At 40.3% G+C, this 23,646-nt stretch overlaps 1 protein-coding gene across 3 annotated transcripts in view; it reads right to left on the bottom strand.

Annotated features, from left to right (window-relative positions):
* kif21a (kinesin family member 21A) overlaps window positions 1-23,646 on the bottom strand; it is a 56,295-nt gene continuing 32,649 nt past the window's right edge. The window contains exons 12-34 of one of the 3 annotated variants that reach the window (XM_061076123.1): window positions 21,749-21,836; window positions 21,539-21,653; window positions 19,597-19,785; window positions 18,917-19,116; window positions 18,636-18,743; window positions 18,477-18,545; window positions 17,885-18,030; window positions 17,435-17,579; window positions 16,620-16,814; window positions 16,194-16,295; window positions 13,812-13,977; window positions 13,415-13,435; window positions 12,594-12,651; window positions 12,435-12,489; window positions 12,147-12,343; window positions 11,392-11,517; window positions 7,552-7,688; window positions 6,901-7,075; window positions 6,473-6,637; window positions 5,618-5,735; window positions 5,254-5,424; window positions 4,367-4,566; window positions 1-1,950 (exon numbers count right to left, since the gene is read on the bottom strand). In XM_061076123.1, coding sequence (XP_060932106.1) covers window positions 1,860-1,950; window positions 4,367-4,566; window positions 5,254-5,424; window positions 5,618-5,735; window positions 6,473-6,637; window positions 6,901-7,075; window positions 7,552-7,688; window positions 11,392-11,517; window positions 12,147-12,343; window positions 12,435-12,489; window positions 12,594-12,651; window positions 13,415-13,435; window positions 13,812-13,977; window positions 16,194-16,295; window positions 16,620-16,814; window positions 17,435-17,579; window positions 17,885-18,030; window positions 18,477-18,545; window positions 18,636-18,743; window positions 18,917-19,116; window positions 19,597-19,785; window positions 21,539-21,653; window positions 21,749-21,836 — 3,037 coding nt within the window. In that variant the 3' untranslated portion in view covers window positions 1-1,859. The remainder of the gene's footprint in view (window positions 1,951-4,366; window positions 4,567-5,253; window positions 5,425-5,617; window positions 5,736-6,472; window positions 6,638-6,900; window positions 7,076-7,551; window positions 7,689-11,391; window positions 11,518-12,146; window positions 12,344-12,434; window positions 12,490-12,593; window positions 12,652-13,414; window positions 13,436-13,811; window positions 13,978-16,193; window positions 16,296-16,619; window positions 16,815-17,434; window positions 17,580-17,884; window positions 18,031-18,476; window positions 18,546-18,635; window positions 18,744-18,916; window positions 19,117-19,596; window positions 19,786-21,538; window positions 21,654-21,748; window positions 21,837-23,646) is intronic. The other 2 variants (XM_061076124.1, XM_061076126.1) reach the window with 2 other exon arrangements.

Genomic DNA, 23,646 nt, shown 5'->3' with positions numbered 1-23,646 from the left:
TTGTTTGTTTTTGACAGATGGCGTTTATTCTCACCAGGCATCTGACATTAGAATCGCTAGAGTCCGCCGCTTGGGATTGGCAACTGAAACTCCAGAAGGGAAGAACCAAAATGTGGAACAAGGACAGCATAACAAAACAAGGGAAAAAAAGTAACAGTAACCTTTAGCCACTAGACCAAAGCCTGCCACCTCACTGGAGGAAAAGCACCTTCCAAAGTGTTACTCTCGCCTCTCGTGGGAGACTGTGTTCAGATCGGTGGTCCCACAAAACTAACATTCAGTCAGATTCTTCTCAAAACACATTGTTTACATACATCAGATATGTATTTTGAATAATGTCTACAGCTGCTGTTTCACAGAACATTCAAAAGTGACGGCACACAATCGTGACAGAGACAGATCATGGAGACAGGGAGTGTGTCTCAGAGCGTGGCGATCAGACGGGGTTAGGCTCACTACTTGGGCAGAGTCTGAAGGTCTCTCCTCTCAGAGAAACTAAAAGATGCTATTACATATATATATATATACATACACATTGCTACGGTACAGAGTGGACCTCACCTGGAGTCCACAACAAGAAGCCCTCTCATAGGGTGAAGGAAGGTGAGCACATGACTTAGCAGCAGGAGACGTAGACTCTGTAGTGTGGGTTCAGTGATTGTTAACAGCGACGTGTGAAAAGTGAACATACAATTTTTCACTTACAAAGAACCAGGTGTAGAATATCCTGCTCATATTTAGGAAATGTCAAATACTTATCACGTCTGTTTTCACAAGTGCTCAAGAGTTAGAGGAACAGTTCGACATTTTGGGAAAAACATTTATTTGACTGCTCGCAGAGTTTGACGACAAGCTCAATGCTAATAAATATGAGGCTAGCAGATAGCTTCCAGTCAGCTTAGAATAAATACAATTCTGCCCAAAACCAAATTGTTTTGGAAAAGGAAGTAAATAAACTTAGAGAATAAGAGGAACGTAGCCTTCCATTTGACATGACAGCACATGACCTCACCAGACATACTATGGTAGCGATTTTCTCATCACATACCTCTCACACAGAAATTAGCAGGTACTCATTGATTGACTCATCTTCCATTGCCACTTGTCTTTCTCCCCCCGTGCGTCGCATTCAAAGGTGCTCTCTCATCTCTGAGGCCAATAAAACCTGTGTCAAATATACCTGAGTCATTTGGCCCAGGAGTGAATGCTAATTGAATCCATTGCAGACAGAGGCAAGCGAATAATCCCATCCCCCATAGTGTCAAACATCTCCTTGAAGCAGGTTTGTGACTGTAAAGTGTGTTCTGTTCACCAGTGCAGTGCAGGACAGCAGAGACAATCAGTTAGGAAGAGACATTTAGGGGATTTGTTGTTTCTACACAAAGTAAAGACACTTTTGATAGTAGTGGGGATAAAAAAAGCATGGGGACATTGGTGCAGGGAAACAATCTAAAGACACTGGAGAACTGGGTTGTGAAGACCCGCTACCAACCTGTTAGCTCTGCCACCTTCTTCTCGTTGTGTTGTTTTCCTGACACAGCACAGAGCTGTGTTAAACTCTTCAGCATTTTGTGAGTCAAATAACTGTCGACAGTGCAGAAGAGAAAGGACAAAGTTCAAACTCCAATACAGTTAAGTAAATGTGATTAGCAGAAGCCTCTGAGAATACAGAGTGTAACAACACAGCTATTGACGTTAGTGTTTCCTCTTGGCGCAGTCATAAAGGTTACATCGCAATGAAGGTGTGTTTTAGGGCTGAGCATTGGGATTCAGAGGTAAGGGGTCAAAGTTTAGAGAGGCAGCATCACTGGATGCTGTTGATGTTCTTCCATAGTCAAACCCAGCAGGTGGCGCTCTGTTCAGTTGCTTGCCACCTCGTCCACATTGTCAACCACCTCTGAGGTGCTGTCCAGTCCACCGCTTGCACGCCAGATCTTCACAGTCCGGTCACTGTGACACAGAGACACAAAGAAATGTCAAAGAAAAGTAAAGGACATCATCAAGCAGGTGCACTAAGATCCAGATCAGGTATCCAGATATCATTGTGTCACATTCTTTAACATTGTGAGATAAGGCATTTTGTAGCATTTTTGTTGATTTCTCAGATAATTTATGGATCTTGAGGAAAACAATTTGATTGAATTTAAGGAACTGCTCAAGCTCAAGAGTTTTACTTACCAGATGAAACAAGTTCCTGACTATTTTACCTATTTTAAACTTAAATTAGCTGGTATATGCAGGTTATTTACAATTTATTGAGTGTATAATATGCTATTCAGTTGTCCAATTTTTTGGCTGCTGAAAGAAGGCAGGTCTCAAATTTGGCCTGCCAGTTGTAGATGCTTTAGAAAGAGAAAGGCAACAAAGTAGTCTTTTCTACTTTGTTGCCTGACACAAGAAAGCTTGTATTAGTAGTGAGAAACTACTTTAGATGATGATTTTTCTAACGGCTTTCAATTCAGATTGCTTATTTTAGAAAAAAACAAGGGGAGTAGCTGATTCTTGTTAAAAGGGATTGCTATCTCTCAAATCAGGTACTGTACACAGTACTGGTGTAATGTGTTTATTCTAACAGGCTCCTGTTGTCCCAGATCAATTATAGTTGTTGAGTACAAAAAGAGCTCGCAACAAATAATATCTAATATCCATCTTGCAAAAACATATTGTCTTTCTTGTGTGTACTCCAAGTTTCTCACCTCATAGAAATTGGTGTCGAGGACGTGTCTTCCAGATTTTCACAAGTTTGAAAACATGTTGGACACTTCTCACCTTCAACAGATGGTATCTTGGCTACATAGAAGGGGAGGACCCACAATCGTTTGACACTCCTAATTAAGTTTTTGAGTTTAACGTGTGGGTAGCAGTGGTGCTTAGAGTAATCAGAAACAGTACTCAAGTAAAAGTATTGTTACTCTATAGTTAAAATGACTCAAGTAGAAGTAAAAAAACTTGATAGTAAAATAAGTACTTGAGTAAGAGTCAAAAAGTATCTCAGAAAAACTACTAATGTAGTGAGTAACTTTATAACTGCGTTCAAATAATATTATCAATGTAAAGTGCAGATTGATTTTAATTAATAAAGTGACATATTCAAACAAGGAAAATGCAAAAATAAAAGCTGTTAAAGGATTGTTTGCTTTAAAACATCGAGAAATAACTTCAGTGAATTCTCATAGGATCGGTTTGGATGCAGCCTGCATTGTGTGTGGACATGCAATCAGTTTCCAAAACAAACTGAAATGAACTTAAAAATGCAAGATAGGAAGATGTGGACATTTAATAAAATAAATATAAAACAATATTCAAAATAATTCTATGCCATATAATAAACGTCCTCCAAACTAGGTCGTAAGATAAACCGCAGTGGCTGTGATACAGTTATTCAAAAACAATGTATTCCACTAAATAAAGTAAATCTTTACAATTTAAAATATGTAGCATAAATTAAGGCATTAAATATTCACTAGACTATCAGTAATAGTCCACTTGTTTCTACAACATCCATCTTTTGAATCAAGGTCTCGCTGGTTTACAGCAGAACAGAAAGTGAAAATGATCTTTCACCACAGTTTGAACAAACAACTAACAAATATTTGCTACACTTCCAGTTCCCCTTTCAAAGTAAAAGTACTGGAGGGTTTCTGCTGTTTTAACAAGCTTTTTAGTTTTATCGCAGTACTGGAAGATGCAGGTTTTACAGCGTATTTTCCTGGCAATTAGTTGCTTATATTGCTGTACTTTAATTTAAGTAAATACAGTGATCATACCAGAAACCTCACATTGCAGCTCTGATGCAGACACACAGCACAACACGCTGCCTGTTTCAACAGCAGAAAAACGTGACACGCAGCAGATCCACTGGAGCAGCTGTTACGCTAATGCAGCCAGTGTGGCCCGGGCGTCACTGTCGGAAAATCGCTGTGTCCGCTCAGCTGAATAAATAAATCATGAACATGGAAAAGCAGCGATAAGTGTGTGGAGTAGGAGTAAAAAGTATTCTGCAAAACAACTACATTTGTCATTGTTAATCCACTTGTGCATTAACAGCCTATGAGTCTGAAAATAGTTCAGTTGCGACACAGCAAAGATCTGTGAGCTTCAGTTGATGTGTGGTCAAATCCAGAAGGAAAGACATCCAGAACTGGCAGCTTCGCCAGAGTGGCAAGTAGAGGGTCTGTGGCTCTGTGGGATCGACCAGGGACGGAACTTTGCAACATGACATAAGAATAGCAAGGACCAAGTCAATGAATAAATATACTGTATAGGGAAGTACAGAAAATGTACTTAAAACGTGGAGACATATGAAGGTGTGTGTGTGTGTGTGTGTGTGTGTGTGTGTGTGTGTGTGTGTGTGTGTAAGACTCACTCTGAGGCAGTGAACAGGTGGCTGCTGTTGGTAGCGATGCCGTTGATGGGGCTTTCGTGACCCTTGAGCTCCCCCAGGGACCCTAGTGTGTCTGTGTGCCACAGCTTGAGCACCCCGCCTCTGCAGCCGCTGAGCAGGGCGGGGGAGCCGGGGACAACGCCCAGTGCACAGACCCAATCCCGATGAGCATTGGGGACTTGCTATTGGAGAGAAAAACATTTTGGGGTTAACACATGCGATAGAATCTGTGTTTCACATGTGATTTGGTCCATTTATAACAGAATAGCTTTTACAGTAGCACGTCAGTGATTATGAGACATTAGAATTCTTGTTTTCAGTACATTTAAATCACAAAATGTACAAATATACCATCCTGGAAATATTTGAAAAGAGAAAAAAAAGGAAATGAAGGTGCATTATGGTAAGTGTTGGCATCCATTGAACCAAGTCGCTGTGTGACTAGGTTATGAAGAAATTACAATAAAATGCATTTCCTGAAGAGCTACACACAAGACATACATGTAAATCTAATGTAGGGGATTACTTACAATTCGTTTTATTTTACTCTGCCAAGGAGCTTGTTTTCAGATGTGTTTCTTAGTTAGCAGGATTATACAAGAACTACTTAACTGGTTTTCATTACATTTTGAGGAGGGGTGATTAAGAATAACGACATTTTGGAGTGGATCCAGCAATTATTTCTATGCAGCATTTCCCACAAACTTAATTCAATCCATGGCAGTAGCAGGAGTGCACATGCCCATGCAAATTGCATGAAGGCTGCTTTCACACACAACAGATTCTGAGTGACAGGTACACAGAGTAAAAAGTGAAAGATACGTGGGAGAAATTCTATTTCTAAATGAACACTGTGACTCATCCAGTACCTGCAACAGGTCTTTGCGGTCCAGGTCCCACTTCTTGATGCCGTTGTCTCGGGAGCCGCTGAAGAGAATGTCCCCCTGCACCACCAGTGACTCGATTCCATCGTAATGTGGCGGTTCAAAGTTGTGTGCAGGGCTGATGCTCCCCAGAGAGCCCTCCGTCACATCGAACAGCTGCAAAGGGTCGGACTCCACATGTTAATGGTGGATATACATCCTGAAAATACTTTGTCTCATCTACTATATATACATTTTACAGAATATCTGTATTTACATCTAGAATAGTCAGTTGATTTTGCATAGTGGGACTAGTTCCTTTTATTGAACTTATGAATGGGCTCACAGGGTAAAGACAAAGGAATCACACCTTAATGTAATGATCTTTGGAGCCGGTGATCACCAGGTCTTGGTTACTTCCAGACTGATCCACAGTCAGACACATCACTGGGCCGAGGTGACCAGTAAGTTTCCCAGTGGAAGCAAATCTGAGAGAGTAAAGAGTTTATCAACAATTTATATCCCAGAAAATTTGACTTTTACTGAAATGATAATGCACTAGAATAAAAAGTGTCATGTGGGTAAACAAAGGGTTTGAATAAAGATTGCATTGTTTAATGTAAGCTTAAATTACAATGCGTTCCTTCAGGTCATATTGATCCAAAGTTATATTAACCGTCCAGACTGCATGATTTGGGTGGATTTGCTAAGAGTCAATTCATCAAAACTAACACCAGCTTGCTGCCAATGATGGATGACAGATATGGTTTGGATACCCGACAGGTTTTCATATTGAGTCTTCCAAGAGTGCAGCAAAGAGAAACTCTGCTTCATGTTTCCTCACAGCGCGTGTGTGTGTGTGTGTGTGTGTGTGTGTGTGTGTGTGTGTTTGTGTGTATTGCTTTTGAAACTGATGAAGAGGATAGGAAATGAGGATGAAAAGGTGGGGATGGTAATCACCCGCAGGGTTCATGTAAGTCAAGGTTTATATACACAGCACTGCAGATACACACAAATTCATTTAAAATGCTGCTTCCAATTGGCTTATTAGATTTTGACTAAAAAAGTGATAAATTTAAGATTAAATAATTATGAAAGTTATTGGAAAAAGTTGTAAAAACCTAAATGTACACAGGAATTCTCTCGGTACTTTAAAAGGCACGCAGCTGCATTTTGGAAGGACATTTTTGTAACTTGTGACAACATTGTACTTCTCTTAGCTGACCTTCTCAGATCCCAGACTCTGACAGAGTTTCCGGCGGCGGTGTACAGAACCGTCCCGTTAGGGTTGAGGGCGATCTGGTTGATCTGGTTCTCTCCTGCTGGGATGGTGACAGTTCGGCTGGTGTTTGACGCGCAGATGTCCCCAACATTAACCTGACCAGACGACCTGAAGACACATGGATACAATTTGTACGGATACGTGACAGATGATCCGGGAAAAACATTCAATCAGATATCTTTCCGAGATTGATCTTTTACCTAATGAAATAGTTAAAAACAGATTTTTAGATGTAGTGTTGAGTCTTTGACAGAAAGCTTTGCAGCACACTCATGAACTTATTGCATCTAAAAATCATATTTAAGGATTCAAAAATGAACCATAGGCATTTCAGACTGCGGCATAAAATCCATTACGACAGTCCCACTCACGTCAGCGTTCGAATGCACTTGGCCGAGTCGCGGATGTCCCAGACTTTGATGTACGAAGTTGAGACGGTGAAGACCAAACTAGAGCTGTAGCGGACCGACACCACGTTGTTGGGGTGACCGGCCAGGGACATTATCTCCTGACCTGTCACCAGGTTCCACACCTTACATGTCCGGTCTGCAGGAGGAGACACAGTTCGTCATCTCCAGTGGGAATTTATTACATCATTAGAAATACAGGGAGCTTAAATCTAGCAGTGGACTGTACAACATATTCAACATATAATAAGAAACAGATGCAGAACATAGAAAGAACAGCTAATGTAAAAAGAAGGAGCTGTGTGGATATAAATGAGAGCTACAGTCCAGCTGAGTGCATTTACCTCAATATATTAAGTTTAACAAGCCTTTTGATTTTTACCGCATGTTCCTGTTCCTTTATTTCATCCCCTCATTTATCCACATATTGTGCACATGACAATCTTAATTAATCCCTGTCAGGATGTATTTGCTCTTATAAAAAAGCATGTCAAAGTGTAATAAATGAACAGAGCTGTTACAGGGAGACACGCATCTAATCCTGATGATGAGAGACGGACCCATTAGAGTGAAGGAGGGAGGAGAGGGAGGGAGGGAGGGAGAACTGTGTTTAACCTTTGGATCCAGTGAAGAGAAGGTCATCAGTGCAGTCGACACAGAGAACAGCTTTACTGTGTCCCTCCGCCACGTGGACACACTGCAACGTGGCTGACCGGCTACTCTTAGTGGACGGCACCGGGTTAATGACGCCCCTGGAAAATATACACACAAACACACACACAGAGATACACACACACATCAACAGGTGCAACATTTAAAATAAGTTTCAGGAGAGGTGTAAATCCCATCCACACAACCAGAGTCGTGGAGCAGCATGCAGCTTTCATGGCTTAATAGCATGAAACTGTAAATCAAAAATAGAAAGAGAAAGATGACAATAACAGTCAAAGAAAAGTAAAGAGACAACTGTGAACAGTCACCAAGCTCAAGAAAATCACCCAAAATACCCCTGACATCTAAATGCTTCTCCAGCATAAATAGATAAACAACACCTGAGGAGACAATGACAGACGATCATTGGAAAGCAGCAGTGTTGCATCCTCAGGGCCCACAAGTTCAATAGCATCACAGGAACCTTGATCGATCACTAATTGGCTGCTCATGTTGACAAACTGGCAGCTGATAGTATTATTGTACAATGACTGCTCTCTTTCAGTTGTATCTATTAGTATCAGTGACGTGGCAGGAGGGCACCACAGATCCACACGTGGATATTCACGTGTTGCCGATGAATGAAGTTCAAAAGGCTGCAGTGTGAAAAATAAAAGCTCAGCTGAAAGTTTAGAAGACTAAAAAGCAGAGAGGATCACCAAGGTTTCTGATTCGATAGCAGTAATAAGCTTAACAAGATTACACTATCTGGGTTTATAGTCATCTATTGATCCCAAATATCACAGGTTATCCAGTCATTGTTTCTAACCACATTAACTTGTTGTGTCTGGTTGTGTGCGCAAGGACACCACAGGGTAATGAGGGGGAGCCCTGGAAGGCTCTGGTCACCAGACAGTGTGAACCTCAAACCATGTGTTTCAAATTCACCTGTGCCCCGACACCAAAGGTGAAAAGTGAAATCTTAGAGAATCTTAGAGGACAAATAAAAAAAATTGTACTTGGGTGATTCGGAGCAAGGACATGAAACAGCATGGACAATGTGGCTGGAGCACAGGTGGAGGCATCGATCAATCCTGGAGTGGAAGAGAATATCGTATATAGCTACTAGCTGATTAAAACCATAACATCATCTTATTCCGATCAAGTTCAGTAAACATTCCTCAAGTTAAAGCAAAACTATGCAACTTTTACTGAGCAGCGGCGCCCTCTGCAGCCACACGTGGTGATTCATTCTGATATTTTAAAACTTTCCCCACGGAATATTGGAGATAAACACTGGTTTCTAATTTGTTTTACTGAGTCTATAAATCTTTTTAACCGCTCTACAGTTCAGTATTACTCTAACAGTCATGCACACACTTGTTACAGAAGATTAAACCCCATAGATTAAGAACTCACATTCAGAATGAGGAGTGGAAATGAAAGAAGAAACATTTGCTCTATCCCGGTCAGTGAACCATCAATTCATTTTTGAAGCTGCTACTGTACAAAGTTGCATAGCGTGGATTTAAATTCAAGAAGAGCATATTTTTTTTCTTAGCCTGTAACGTCCTCATAAAAGTACACTAATAATGTAGCTTTAGTCTTTTAGTACATAATAAAGGGGCATTCCTATGGTTTAGCCTCGTCTCTACCTATATGGAGTCAATGATTTCAGGTGATACCCAAACAAAAGTTCTTTACTTTTAAAATGTATAATCTATTTCACTATATTCAACCTCTTTCCTATAATGAAGGGTCTGAATTATACAAAGTATGCTCTATAAACTACATCAAACAACATACTGGACTACTGGACACAGTAAACTATTGGCTGATTGTTTTGTTGCAACATAAATAGGGTAACGATACTGATACAGTGTGAACTTGGTAATTGCAAAATGCTAAGAAAATGTATAACAACAACAACAACAATAATAACAATAAGGTGCAAAATCTAAATGTGTATGTTTTTCTACAGATTGACATGTATGCCCTAAGCTACATTAAGAAATATTTACTGTAACTTTGCAAATTTGGCAACATTTGACAAATTGACAGATTTGGGAGTGGATTGGCCTCACTCATCCTGAGGATCTCTCTCAAGCTCTAATCTCACTCTCAATTTTACTTATCTCGGGTTCTTACTTATCCTGCAGATACCCTGTCATACTGCTAAACCCGAGGACGTGGTTACTGGGACGTGCGGTAGGGGAGAGAGGAAGTGGTGGGCCGCTCCTCAGTTTCCTGATGACTGGGCTGTGAAGGAAGACAGTAGGGCTGCCAATTAAGCTACGGCATAATTAAAATGTGTGCTAAGCTGTTTACACGCTGATGGTGAAAGTGTGAGAGGACTGCATGAGGACAGAAGGGAGACGCATATGCTGCATTCATGTCATAGGGGAGCGGCAGTAAAGTGTTCACGCGGTCAAACTAATCGGAAGCTGTACACATGACATCACTGTTGTGTCCTGCTCAATGTGGTTCACTGGGCTTGTTGGGTTGGACATTTGAGGCCAATACCATTCTGTCAAACAGAGGTTACTGCTTCACAAAAATATTTGACAATAGTTTCGTTAATAATATCATATCCCATAGATTTAAAAGTGTGGTTTCACTATTATAAAGCCCAATTACGAATAATCTTTTGAACAAACTGGCCATTAATGTTGTCAAGCTGCAGCATTTGTTTTGAGCCTATACATAGTATCAAGAGAAAATGATCTGTACAGAACAGTGTTTAATGTGAAAATAATAGTAAGACGAATAAATAATACTAGCATGCTGAATATCGAATCCTGCTGCTTAAATCTACTAATAGGCGAGCTTATGTTCAGAAAAATAAAGCTATTTAGATTCTCATCCATCCAAAAATGTGGCATTTGGCCTGAGGGTGGTGGCAGAGTAAATGTCATGTAGTCGCCTAAAGGCATCAATCTGTGGGGTGCTCTGGTAGCATGGTGGTCTAAACACAACAGCAGCTTCACGTCTGGTATGGGACTCTTTGAGTTTGTTGTATCCTTCTGCCGCCATTATTCATGTCTGTATCATCAAATAACAATATGAGATCCATATGTAAAGTTAAGAAAAAGGCATCAATTATTTTTGCCGTATGACATGAATGCAGTGATATTCAGGACTCATACTGACCACATGCACTCACAGACTGACCATGCGTCTTTAAAGTTGGCAAACAGCTAATGTGCACACAGCCCAGTGGTAAACGTGTGCACTTCATGCCAACAAAAGTTTTCAATTACAAAGAAATAACATAAATTTATCTTTATACAATCAAATATTATCTGTGTATGTGTGGAAAGGATGATTGGAATTTTAAGTTGTTATCATATGATAATTTTGCAATAGACGAAGCCAGTTTTTTAAAGACACTCCACCCAGTACATTGTCCCTCCCTCACAATAATGTACTCATCAGACGAAGCGAGAGAAAGGACAGTGATTTTCTCAGTAAGTTAAATGATATCAATCATCAGTAGACCAGCAGCAGACGGACTCATGAGCAAGTTGAACACTGAATTTGAGTCAAGAGTACCAGGAGTGAAAAAAGAATATGACGAATTATTATGTCTCGGAGAAGAGCCAAGTAAAGCAAAAAAATAAGACTTTAAATTCAGTGTAGAACTTGGAAGGTCAGAGGTTATCACACCAGGCGTTGAGCATCACTGATTCAGTCGAGGCCACATGCTTCTTCAAAGCAGGAAACCGAGAGAAGAAGTATTAGTGGAGCGAAAGTGAAGTTATTGTTTTGGGCTTTGCAGCTACAATGTCGGCTGCCAGCTCTTACTGTTTGATCTCCTTGACCTTTGCCCTGTCGGCTGCTGCATTCGCCTTGTCATAGGTCTTCCTGCGAGAGAGCGGCGAAGGCTCCGGAGCTCGCTTTTCCACCCCTGGCGAAGTTCTGGAGCCAGAACTGAATGTTCAGTTTCATCAATTCATCAACAAACAACACAAAGAGAGTATACAGAAAAATAATGATAAAACAACAAAAAGATGAAAAACAAACAAACAAATAATGGCAACAATTATAGGGCATGAGCATGCAGTACACACAGAAACACAGTTACCTGATGTTTAAAGTCCCAAAACAGTGGTGGTTCTTCGCCAAGCTCATGTTTAACTACTGAAGATACTGTGTAGGTTTTGTGCTACTCTAAAATATGATTGAGGTACTTTATCTGCTGATGGATGACTGTCAGTGTACACTCACAGGTTTGAAGCACAGCCTTTCATCAACCTGTTAGAGCTGGTTAGTATGTTTGCTTTCAGTGTGTAATTTAGCTCTAATAAGGGATTAGAAGGATAGTTTATGCAGGCGCAGTATCTAATAAGCCATGCAAATGTTATGATTTGTTCCTCTCTACATGGTTTCACCTCAAAGGACTCATCAGTGGGAGGAAGGTATAGTTAGTTATTTGATGTAAGGTGGCTCATGAATAATTTGAAACAAAATTAAATAAAGCACAGGATAAACCAGCAACATCAAACATGCAGGAAGTGAGGATAAACGTGTTAGACAAAGAGTGCGGGGCCTGGACTTACATGCTGCCCATTTTAGAGGAAAAGCCAGGGGAGACAGCAGTGTAGTCCCTGACTGATGAGCCTGACGTGTCCACGTCCCCTTCTGGAGTCTCAGTTAACGGCAGCATCGGACTGGAGAAGTCGGCAGTGGGTGCGTCGGGGGCAGAGTCGGAGTTTGCGTAGAGTAACTCCATCTGAGTTGTGGTCCTCCTACGAGCCTGTGCAGGACAGATTCAGGAAAATTAGGACAAGAAAGAATCGGGGGAGAAAATGGTTGATGTAGAAAATTAACAATAAACAGTTTAATACCTTGTTCCTGGTTTTGGTCTCGCCACACAGTTTCATGAGGTCTGATGATAAAGTACTGGAAGGAATAAGTCTTCATGAGCCTCAGTGAGCATCAGTTAACATAAAAGTACTTAGTACTTAGATACTTAGATACATGGAATGAACATAACATATACTTACGTTCCCTCTGCTGAAGGGCTCTGTGCTGACTCATCACTGCTGCTGTCATCCCCATTTTCTGTCAAATCAGATCAATGAATAACATTAGAATGTTAAAATAACCTCTCGACTAATAAGACTGAGTTACTGCTACATGTCTTTTATCAGTTCTTAGCAAGTACATTGTTCCTTCAAATGATTTATTTATAATTGTTCTCTATTTCACTAAAGGATGAAGCACTATTCTTCATGTGATTATGAACAACTGGGCAATAGCTGGCTTTAGAAAAGATGGACAAGGTAAGCAGATGATATCAGCACATTGCCATGCTGTTTTATCAACAAACAGAAACTTGGTCCTCCCTGAGCTCGATGAGATCGGATGGATTGAAAAAGTGAGAGGTCAGAGGTCAGACAGCGGTCAGGTGGGGGATGGTTATAAAGAAAGACATGTGGGCGGCTTGAGGCAAAGGTAAAAGACTGGATATGAGTCAACAAGGTGGTGGAGTGAGAGGAATCATTAGTCCGTTGCTCCTGATGGGGTCGGCTGACCTACAGGCGTCCAACAGAGCTACAAGATGTTGTATGGTTCCTGTGGAAGGGTCTGCGGTTAAAGCATGGAGGCTATAGCACATGTTGAGCTGGGAGAAGGAGAAGGAGGAGGAGGAGGGAGAGTGTGTCCAGATGAAGGGAAGTGAAGGGTTGGCAGACAGATGGAGGGAAGCCTGGTTGCATTGCACCTCATGCGCCTGCTCATGTTGCGTTAAGTTAGTTTTCAAAGTGCAAAGGGAAGGAACCATGCATCCATTACACAGGTAAGAGTCTAATATGGGTTCACTTACCAGCTGGAATGTTACCTAGCTCTGTGAAAATATAAGGTAACAAAACAAAAGAAAAAAAAAAAGAAAACATGGGGGAACAGAAAAAAGGTAATGCACAAATCAAAAACACATTCCCCCAAAATTCTAAATAAATAAAACATAAAACAAAAGAATAAATAGCATCTACTGTAAACAAAGCAATCATCATACTGAACAGAGGCTGAACAAAAGGGTCAATACTTAATATTAAATGTTAATGTCATACCATTGAGGACAAATTAATTCAGAATGATTGTATACGATAATAATTTCAGCTTCTATTCAGCAGAAGGCAACAGGCAAGAGCATCTCGATAGTCCCTGTCATGCAGCTGACCAGTAACTCTCCCTCAACCTAGGGTTAGGGTGCCATTTTTTACCTTGCAGGGCGTTCCCCAGCAGGGCGTCCAACTCTGGGTTGAACTCTGCTTTCTCCTTCAGCATGTGGAAGAGCAGCTGGTTCTGTGTAGCGCTGGTGATCTCCGTCTGCTTCAGCCTGCCCTCCATCACCTTCACCTGGGACTCCTTCTGAGCCGCCTGCAGACCCTGGACACATCAGAACTCACATTAAATAGAGTTTGTGTTCGCTGTGCCATTAAAGTCACACCTACAGCTTGTCTGTACGAGACACTTCTTGTTGGATTTGAAAGATAATACATGGTAATCGTCATGTAGATATTAATATTCTACTGTACTTTTGCTGTAGTTACAAAACAACTTAAATTTTTAAAAAAACACTTAAAATGAGCTTCACATTTGTCACTCAGTAGAGCACAAACCTCAGCCAAGGCCAAACAGCCCCCTTAAATCCAATCAAGCCCCTCCCCAAATTTAACACACAATTTCACACACGTGACTGCATTTTTTCATCAAATCCCCCCCCCCCCCCCAATTTGGATCTACGGACAAATTAAAGGGGTCCTTCCCTGCTCCCTATTGCATCCTTCTACCAAGTTTTGTTGAAATCCATCGACAGGTTTTTGCATAATCCTGAACGGGATGAAAAGATAATCTCCTTGGCGGACAAACATTATGTCATTATATTGTTAATGTCCAAGAGTTGGAAGAAGATCAAGTAGATTAAGTTTTGTAAAATGTTGAAAACCCTTTTTTACAACGTTCTTTTGGTCGTCCCATACATCTGCAAAGATGCCGTTACTCTCCACAGGCTTTCTTTATTCTTGTTTGTTGTAATTAGGGCTGTCAAAGTTAAAGCGTTAATCTATGAGATTATTGTGACCTAGATTAATGTGATAAAATATTTTAACGAAGTTAACGCAGCTTTGTTTACATCCGGTGGAAGAAAATTCAGCTCCTCGAGCAAGCTGCCAGCGTCGCGCTTTAAACACAGCCGGTCAAATGATAAGTCCCGTCTGAATGAAAGCACAGCAAACTGCACAAGGACAGCAAAAAGAGTTGCTAGTTCAAGATGTTGCCACCCGGTGGAATTCTGCCTTGGAGGTTATCAAACGGATCCAGCGAAACAAGGGTCCGCTCGCTGCTACCCTGGCTCAGCCCTGGCTGAACTATATTTCTTTTATTTTGCCGTGTTTGTCTTATTTTGAAGGCCCACAGCAGGAACTTCTGGGGATTAGTGTAGCAGCGCACCCTTTATTATCTCAGAAGCAGATTCCCCCGGTCTGAGTGAGTTGTGTCGCTCTGTCTGTTAGTGTTTTAGTTAGTTTCTAATGGTTATTTTAGTGCATGAAACTGGTTTAGTAATATGCAACTTTTCTTTTGAAGATAACTGTGACTGTGTCCCGTTATATGTTACAGAAAATAAAGTTAAACTGTTTCACTAAGCCTGAGTCAAGTGAAGTGAATGAAGAACGCAGCAGTGCAAACAGAGACCGTCACACAGGCAACTCCACTCTTTCCGTCCTCTCATGTGCATTTTTTTAATCTTCCTCGAACTGTGTGTGTGTTTGTGCGCCTGTTCGTGTGTGTAGTCCTACTCTGCGCTGCTGAAGCGCCGCGCAGCGCCAATAATATCACATACTTTTGCTGTTATCAGCCTGCAGTAAAAACCGCATTTAATAATTTTTTTCAAGCATATACTTACTTGTTGCTCCAACATTAACTGCAACAGCGTCCCAACGTTTGTATTTTTGCCTCATATGTGCTGAGGATCATACAGCTCACTTTACTTCTCCACTTCAATTATTAATTTAATGTCATCCATCTTCAAGAACTTCTCCGCTGTGCACTCCGTTCAATGTCGGGTGTGGAGGGTAAATTACGTATTCTCCACTCAAGCCTATGTGGAGAATACGTATTCGTAATGGTGTCTCAAGTACACCTTCTTTTTTTTTTTACCTTTTACTAATCTGGATGTTTCACTGAAGAAAGAAGCAGTGTTATTGTTTCCAAGGACACTGTTGTTTTTAAATATTTTTTTTTACACAATTTATCATACATGATATTTAACGACCTGGCTGCCACTTTATAGGTAGGTGTTATAGGCCTGAGTCTCTTCGAAAACACAGCATTGTGTAAAATACAGGCTGTCTGAAGTGATTACTCGTTAATTCATTAGATTTAGTCTTTAGAAGAAAAACAAACTTTTAATCGCGATTAATCGCGATTAATGAATTTCAAAATGTGAGATTAATTAGTTAATTTTTTTTAATCTATTGACAGCCCTAGTTGTAATGCTTTCAAATGCACAGATAGTAATGCCTTTTGTCACAGGTATGTATAGAGTAGGTAGGTGATATGTGAAGGAACAGACTTGGACACCTGATCATTATTAGTGCTGGTACCTTATTTATGGCCATTGAGATGAAGTGATCGAGGAGGAAACGAGCCTCTACAAGGGTACAAGAGCCAATCACAGCAGAGACATCCGCTGTGTCACATTCCTCCTGGAATCAAACACCAATATGGTCATTTGTATAACTGTAATACATGTCAGCATTAGTTCACAGGTCAACCTGAACCATAGGGTAAATTTACCACATCTATTTATTACCACGGCTCCCTGGTCTGTTTAACATTATGTGTAACAATCAATTATAATCAGCATTTCCCGGTTCTTATTAAGAGGACAAAATAAGCTGATTATAAGATAAAAAAAAAAAAAAAATCACTTTCTCTACTGATTTGACCTTATTAATCTATTTGATCAAACAGTATAGCTAAATAAACTGTTTATACCCAACTGTGATCTACTCATCAAGCTTTCTCACTTTGGCTTCCTCCATCTGCATAATGTTGGCCTGACAGTCTGCGATGCTGTCATTGATGTAGTCGATGTTGGCCGTCAGGGCGTCCACTTCTTCGTTGAGGGGGGGCAGTGTCTTCTCTGCCTCTGGCTCCTCCCTCACCAGCCTCTCCCTCTTTCTGATGACCTTCTCCTTACGTTTGGTCAGCTCCTCCCTTTGCTATAAACACAGCCAGACGATGATGGTGATGGTGAGTGATGATGTGACATGACATGGAATTTAAATAAAGACATTAGTAACGAAAACCAACAAAAACATGCACAGAATTTTAGTGTTTTGTAAGATTCAGCCTTAAGAAAAACCACAGGGATCGAAACATTGCCCCCAGACACAATGTTTTTGGATTAAGTGGATTTATTATTTATTTTAATAATATTTTAGATGGGTCCCAGCATTGGGGCTGCAGCTGGGACCCATCATTGACATTGCTCACAACAACAGGTGAGTTTGCAACAATGGCGCTGACAACTGATTCTCCAGTTCGGGGTTCTGAGTCCTTAATCTAACTTCACTGATCTCTGAATTATCAGTGAATAAAGTGAATACATGAAAATCAATGTAGCCAATCATAAAGCCAATCAATATTGAGGATTATTTTCCCACAATTTAACATGTCACCTTTGATTTCCCGTTCACGAAAGAAACCCCCGAAGGACAACAGATAAACCCTCTGCTGGGAGACACAGCAGCAAGCCTGTGGGTCTTTATGCTGCTTGAAGAACTTTTGCACTTGATAGAAACTCTAGAGGGTCCATACATGTAAATGTGCAGAACTTTACCTTAAGGAGGCGGTTCATGTCAGCCTCCATGTTGGAGATGGTCAACCTCTGCATGATGACATCACAGACTCGCCGCTCCAGGGACTGCCATTTATTACGAGCCACTCTGGTTGAGTAAATACCGACTGTACGCCTGTAGGAAAAACTGCAGACAGAGTATGGCTCATAATGTTATTGATTAATTTTAAAACATCTATGCAAATTTGAGAGGTTGTAACAAGCTAATAAACAAGTTTCTAAGGTGGTTGATAAGGAGACTACTTTGATTCTTGGTGCAGAATTATATTAGAAAAACAATCCAAAACACAACAGAAAAAAGCCATGAGAAAGGACTAATTCATGGTAGATGCAAGAGGATATTACTTTTGATTTCTAAGATTTAGATTTTGGACATATATTCAGTAGCTGACTTTCAGGAAACAATGTTCACTATGACACATATAGACTGACCGGTTTCCGTTGGGACCAGTGATGCTGGAGGAGTACAAGCGTCCAGATGGGGGTCTGTGGGAGGAGTCCTGGACTGGTTCTTGGAGATTGACTTTCCTGATGACCTTACCAGAGGTGGGCCTGGCCTGCCTCCTCAGAGCAGTCACCTGAAACACACACGGACACACCCAAAGGGACACACACACAATGCAGTTTCACTCTAATACAAATAACATGTTTAAGAGGGAAAGGTTTTGTGAGGTCACAGTGACCTTGACATTTGAACACCACATTCTAATTCCCATTCTTGAGTCTAGGTGAATGTTTACAAGATTGTGAGATTAAGTGACCTTTGCCCTTTAGTTCATATGTGAGTCAAACTGATTTAAAGTAATTTCTCAAGTCTCAAGAAAGACATGGACGGACAACCTGAGAACATAAGCCTGTAGCCACTGGCTATTGCTAGCACAGATGAATACAAAGATCTGTTTCTGCAGGCTTGAAGTGAAACTACTTATGAGGCAGCAGTACCTGTGCAGGAGCAGTAGAAGAGTTTCTCAATCATAAAAACAAACCCTGTGAAGTTGAGATGAAAGTGTATAAAGCTGCTCACCTCCTCAGTCTTTCTCCTCAGAATGAGCTCCTGCTGCCTCTTCTGAGCCTCCAGTAACTTCAGTTGATGCTGAGCAAGAAAATAAATACAGCATCAACAAAAGAATAGTAATGACCAGCTGAAGCTAAAGAGGCTGTCGAGGACCATCCTGTAACCTACCTCTTGCTTGCGTTGGTCTTTCTTCAAGGTGGCAATTTCACGGTTTCTACGAGATTCATTCATCCTATTTTTCTCCTGCTGCTCCTTCATCTGCTTCATGAGACGGACCTGGTGTAATCAAATCACAAACATTCAAATTTTAAACACAAATATCGATAAAAGATGTTGGATTTACTTTTTCTTCTTCATCCTTTGCAGTGAATTCCTGGATTTTGAGTAATTTGCGTTGTTAAACAAAGCTTCCAAACAGAAAAAGATGACCACGATCAAACGCATCATACCTTCGTCTTCTTCATTTCCGCCACATCCATCTGAAGCTTCTTCAGCTGCCTCTCGTACTGTGATTGGTTCTTCAGCAGGCGGGCATGTTCTTTCTGAGCAGACTGGAGCTTCTGGAGTTCCTTGTTCATGACGCTCAGCTTCTTCTCATATTCAACCTTTATTTTACGAGACTTGTCCTCTGTGCCGCTCTCTACAGAATCTGAAGTAGGCAACACACAAACAAAAAATAATTTAAAAACGTTTTTATAATCGTACATGACTCAAATACTTTCACTTTCAGGAGTTTCAGAAGCATTTATCTCTTATGGTTGATCTGTTCAGAAACTTGTATCTGTATTTGAGTCTTGTGTCATTTAAAAACCTGCATCATACAAAGCTTTGATGCATCAGTGCTGCCAAATGTAAAAGTTACGGTCATCAGTAGATAACATTTAAAACTGGCTTCAGAGGATTCTGTATCGGCAGTGTCTTTTATTACAAAAGAAGAAAATCTGAGATCAAACGTGTGGGATAAGATATCATTTCTTCCAAGTAAGTAAGAACTCAAATATACTTGAAAAAGACAGCAATATTAAAAACCAAACAGATTTTTATCAAAACTGCCTGAGCATGATGGATAAAGGAAGTACGCTGCTCCTCCACTGATACATGACTCCCCCTTCTGGCAGAGTTGTCTTACTCATGTTTTGGAGGACACGGTCCCTCTCCAGCTGCGTGTCCTTGATCTTGCACTGCAGCATCATCAGCTTTTGCTCGTACTGCTGCTTGAGCGTGTGAAGACGCCGCTGGCTGTTCTCCAGCTCGTCGATCAGCTTCTGCTTGATGGCGATCTCACAGGTGATGTTGGCCAGATCTGCTTGGAAGTTCTCTGAGACAGACAATCAAATGCAGAATGGTGTTAACAGGCACATGTCTACACAATGTTCGTCTTTGGGGAAGTATTTCTGTGCAGTCAATGTGGTGGTGCCCGGCTCCGCGTCAATCACAATGAACCTGACCCAAATAAGAATGTGCTGTCAACATTCATCTGGCTCTGTTTTAATTTCTTTGGCAAAGTTGAAACTTGCTGTTTTTTTTCTCCATTTTGTGATGAATACATTTTTTATTTGAAGCAGTCCATAGAGGTGGAATTCATGCAAAGTCAAAAACTGGTCACATGCTTCTCCCTGTGCCTCCTCAACAGTCACAACTGTGTTTCTGCTCATGTTCAGTAACTTACTCAGTGTTTCTGCCGTTTCAACAGGATACATTTAAGACTTTTTAAGACCTTTTGAAATGCACAATAAAGACATTTGAGATGTTTGCATTTCACTTAGCCTACAACAGAAAAGAAGAAATATCACATTCCCAGAATTATTTACATTTCTCCATAATTGAGGATAAGGTAAAGTAGCGTGTGGAAAAACCCTTAAGATTACAGTTAATCTCTCAAACCACAGACAGAGACAGTAGGTGTCTACAATCTTTTCCACAGTCAAGTTGAGTGCATTTCAGTTCCATTGACTTCTTTTACTTTTATTACAGCGTGCTCATATCTCTATTACTAATACCTTTAACACACAACGACATTACAAACTATGCAAACATTTATCTTAAAATGAAAAACTACTTTAAAGCGTGATGGAAGTACCATTAAAATAACATGAACATAATTAAGACCTACTTAAACACAAGATCTATTAAGTTATATCTTTAAGTATTTAAGACTTTTAAGGGACCAAAATTCAGATGATTAAGTTTTAGACTTTTTTAAATCTTGCTTAAACTCTGCTAACTAATGCACCTCCATCATTATTCAGTCTCATATTCTTCTCCCTTACAGCTCCTCACCATGCGGAGCCATGTTGCATCAGACACAACCCACGCCATCACTGAGGAAGCTATTTTATAACCTCATTCATGCAATTAACTTGGAAATCACAGGTCTTATTATGTTTGTTGTGTTGAGGTTGTACCAGTGACTATATTTTCCATGCATTCAATCTTACTTTAGTTTTTAATTATACATTAAATCAAATACCATAGACTTTTACTAAAAAACACCAATGAATAATAATAAATTAATCATTTAACATTTAAGTGATATTGTGAAAGGTTTTTTTTTATTTGTTGAGCTGGTGACTCCACAGCTCCCCCATGTGGACAACCTGCAGCCTGCTAAATGTGAGTGAGTTGAGTAGGGGATTCCAATAATACGAAAGAGGCTGCAGTTTCAGGACTGACTTTCTTGTAGCATATGGTTTTCTCGCCACCTGATGTTACCAACTAGGCCAATGAAGGACTGGATTTTTCAAGACATAAACTACGTCAATGGGTGTGTGATTACTTGATGTGAATTGCCCAGCATAAAACTTTCAGCAACCAAGAAATGCAAGACTGACAGTCGTTTTGGGTGGAATAAACATTTAAAACTGTAAGTGGTTGGAGAACGAAATATTTGGGTGGAATAAACCTTTAAAATCAAGAAAACTAGGGTCTTAACACTGTATCATCTACAGTGACTTGCAGGAACAAAATGTTGAGTGAGTTTGGAAGTTGTTTAGAGACAGTTCTGCATCTGATAAGAGGGGAAAGAAAAATGGAGCGAGAGAAAGTGAGGAGTCCGATGTTGTCACCAATACCTTTTTCGTCTGACTCAGAATCAGAATCATCAGAGCTCTCCTCCACATCCATCTCCTCCTCTTCCTCATCCTCTTCCTCCTCTCCTTCTTCATGGTCGCTGTTCTCCTGGACCTCCTGCATTACAAACAAACAAACAATATCAGAATGCTCTTCTAGTCGGCTTTAATGCTGATTCAACATAAAGATAAGACAAGAGCTGTCAGTCTTACAATTTCTGCTTCCTCGTTGGCTCGCTCTGACAAGTCTTTCTCCGTTCCCTTTTCTTGCTCGTTGTCAGGAATTTCCTCCTTGTTGACACTGTAAGATTCCAGCATGGAGACGAGTCAAACACCTCATATATCTGCTGTGACTGTGCCATAAACACTTTCTGAGCAGAACACTTGGTTTATCCCAAGTGGTATATAAGTAGCTTCACAAGTACACAAGTACATTAAGCAGAATTTGATTGTAGCAACACTTCTGTGGCTAATAGTGACATGTCTTTGCTTGGTACCAGTTTTAATGGACGTCACCTTGGTGCAGCAATAGAACAGTTAAGGACTTAATTTAGAGATACTTTCTTATGAGATAATGCATATTTTACATGAACCATCAAAACCTCAAAATATAAAGGTGACTGCTGCCCAGTTGATTTGTGAAAGACATTTCTGTCTAAAAAAAAAACAGCAAAGGCAAAAAAGGGTGGAGGGAAATGCAGCAAAACAGAAAATTTGTGAACAAAGCAGATCTGTTGGATAAATATTTTATCCAAACACAGAGGGGGTAGCAGGGTTTAGGTGGCTCGTCACAAAAACATCTGGACAGAAAGAGTAACAAAGAAGGATTTGACATTATTTTTGTAACATTTTGCACAAAGACTGATTAACACAGTCATAATTGATGAATATTTATATTTTGCCTTTGTGTTCAATGATAAGGTGCTTTCATACCGAGCCCCCAAAGGTAACGTTACGTTTGCACACATATGTTTTGCGTTACCTCACAATATTTTTTAAAAAAAAAAGGAAAGTATTGGGGTACTGCAAGAGAACGCTAAACAATATGTGAGGGAACACAAATGTTACTCTCAAAAAAACAATTTGCAAAGAACTTTCGCAAGCTCCGTACTTTCAAGACATTTTGGGATGTTTCAGACCTACAAGTCTAAAAATCTGACTCAGAATGTCAGTAAATCTAACAAAAAATATGAAACAGAGGGCAGGGATGTAGCATGAAGGATAAATGGATGAGCAATGGGATTCACACAGAAGATCCAAAGAGAGATTACAGTTAAGTTAAATGGTAAAAAGGTTATTTTATGAGAGTGAAGTGCTGCTACTGAGGCGTGTTTCACTCCGGGTGCCTACAATAAATAAAAGCTGAATTAGGGGAAGCGAGGGGATGAGAGTGTCAACAGGAGGGTGGAAGCTCTGACAAACCTGGCATCCCCAACCTCTTCCACCACCTCCTCCCTTTCCTCCCTCTCTCTCTCCTCCAACAGCAGCTGGAGTCTTCAGGGGGAGGGTGAAGGGTCAAACGACACAAGAAAGCAAGAGATGAACGAAGGAAGGAAGAGTGGAGGGTAGATTGGTCAGAGGAAGCTCTGCACTTGCATGCCTGAATAGCACAAGTCTGATAATTTTCAATCTGGAGCCTCTGACCTTCTGCTGGTTTACAGTATTGCAGTGAAATTGTTTATAATGTTAAATTTGATATACATGCATTACTTTACATGTTGATACATTATATTTTTGTCCTAGTCCTTTTGTTTATGTCTCAGCAGCAATACACAAGGGCCACTGAATGGATTTCCACAATACATTGTGGATGGATGGAACATGCACCAAGAGAGAACTGATTCAATTGCAACCCATTGCACTTAAGTTGTGGAATGCTGTAACCACATATTTTAGGTTTGCAGATTCAGTGAAATTGTTTAAAAATGCATGTAAAGAAACAACTGTTTTAACAAGCATTCAGGTGACTTGTGTCTTTATGCACTTTTCTGACTCTTGTGTGTGTGAAAATTGTTGTAAAAATAAACTTAACTCATATTTTAGGCATATCTAAACAAAAGGGCAATTTGTTTTTACCATCTTTATACATTTTTAAAAATTTCACCAACTAG

Source organism: Limanda limanda, chromosome 8, assembly GCF_963576545.1.
Source record: "Limanda limanda chromosome 8, fLimLim1.1, whole genome shotgun sequence".
NCBI classification, from domain to species: domain Eukaryota; kingdom Metazoa; phylum Chordata; class Actinopteri; order Pleuronectiformes; family Pleuronectidae; genus Limanda; species Limanda limanda.
The sequence above is the reverse complement of the archived record's forward strand: the minus strand, read 5'-3'. Positions and strand labels throughout refer to the sequence as shown.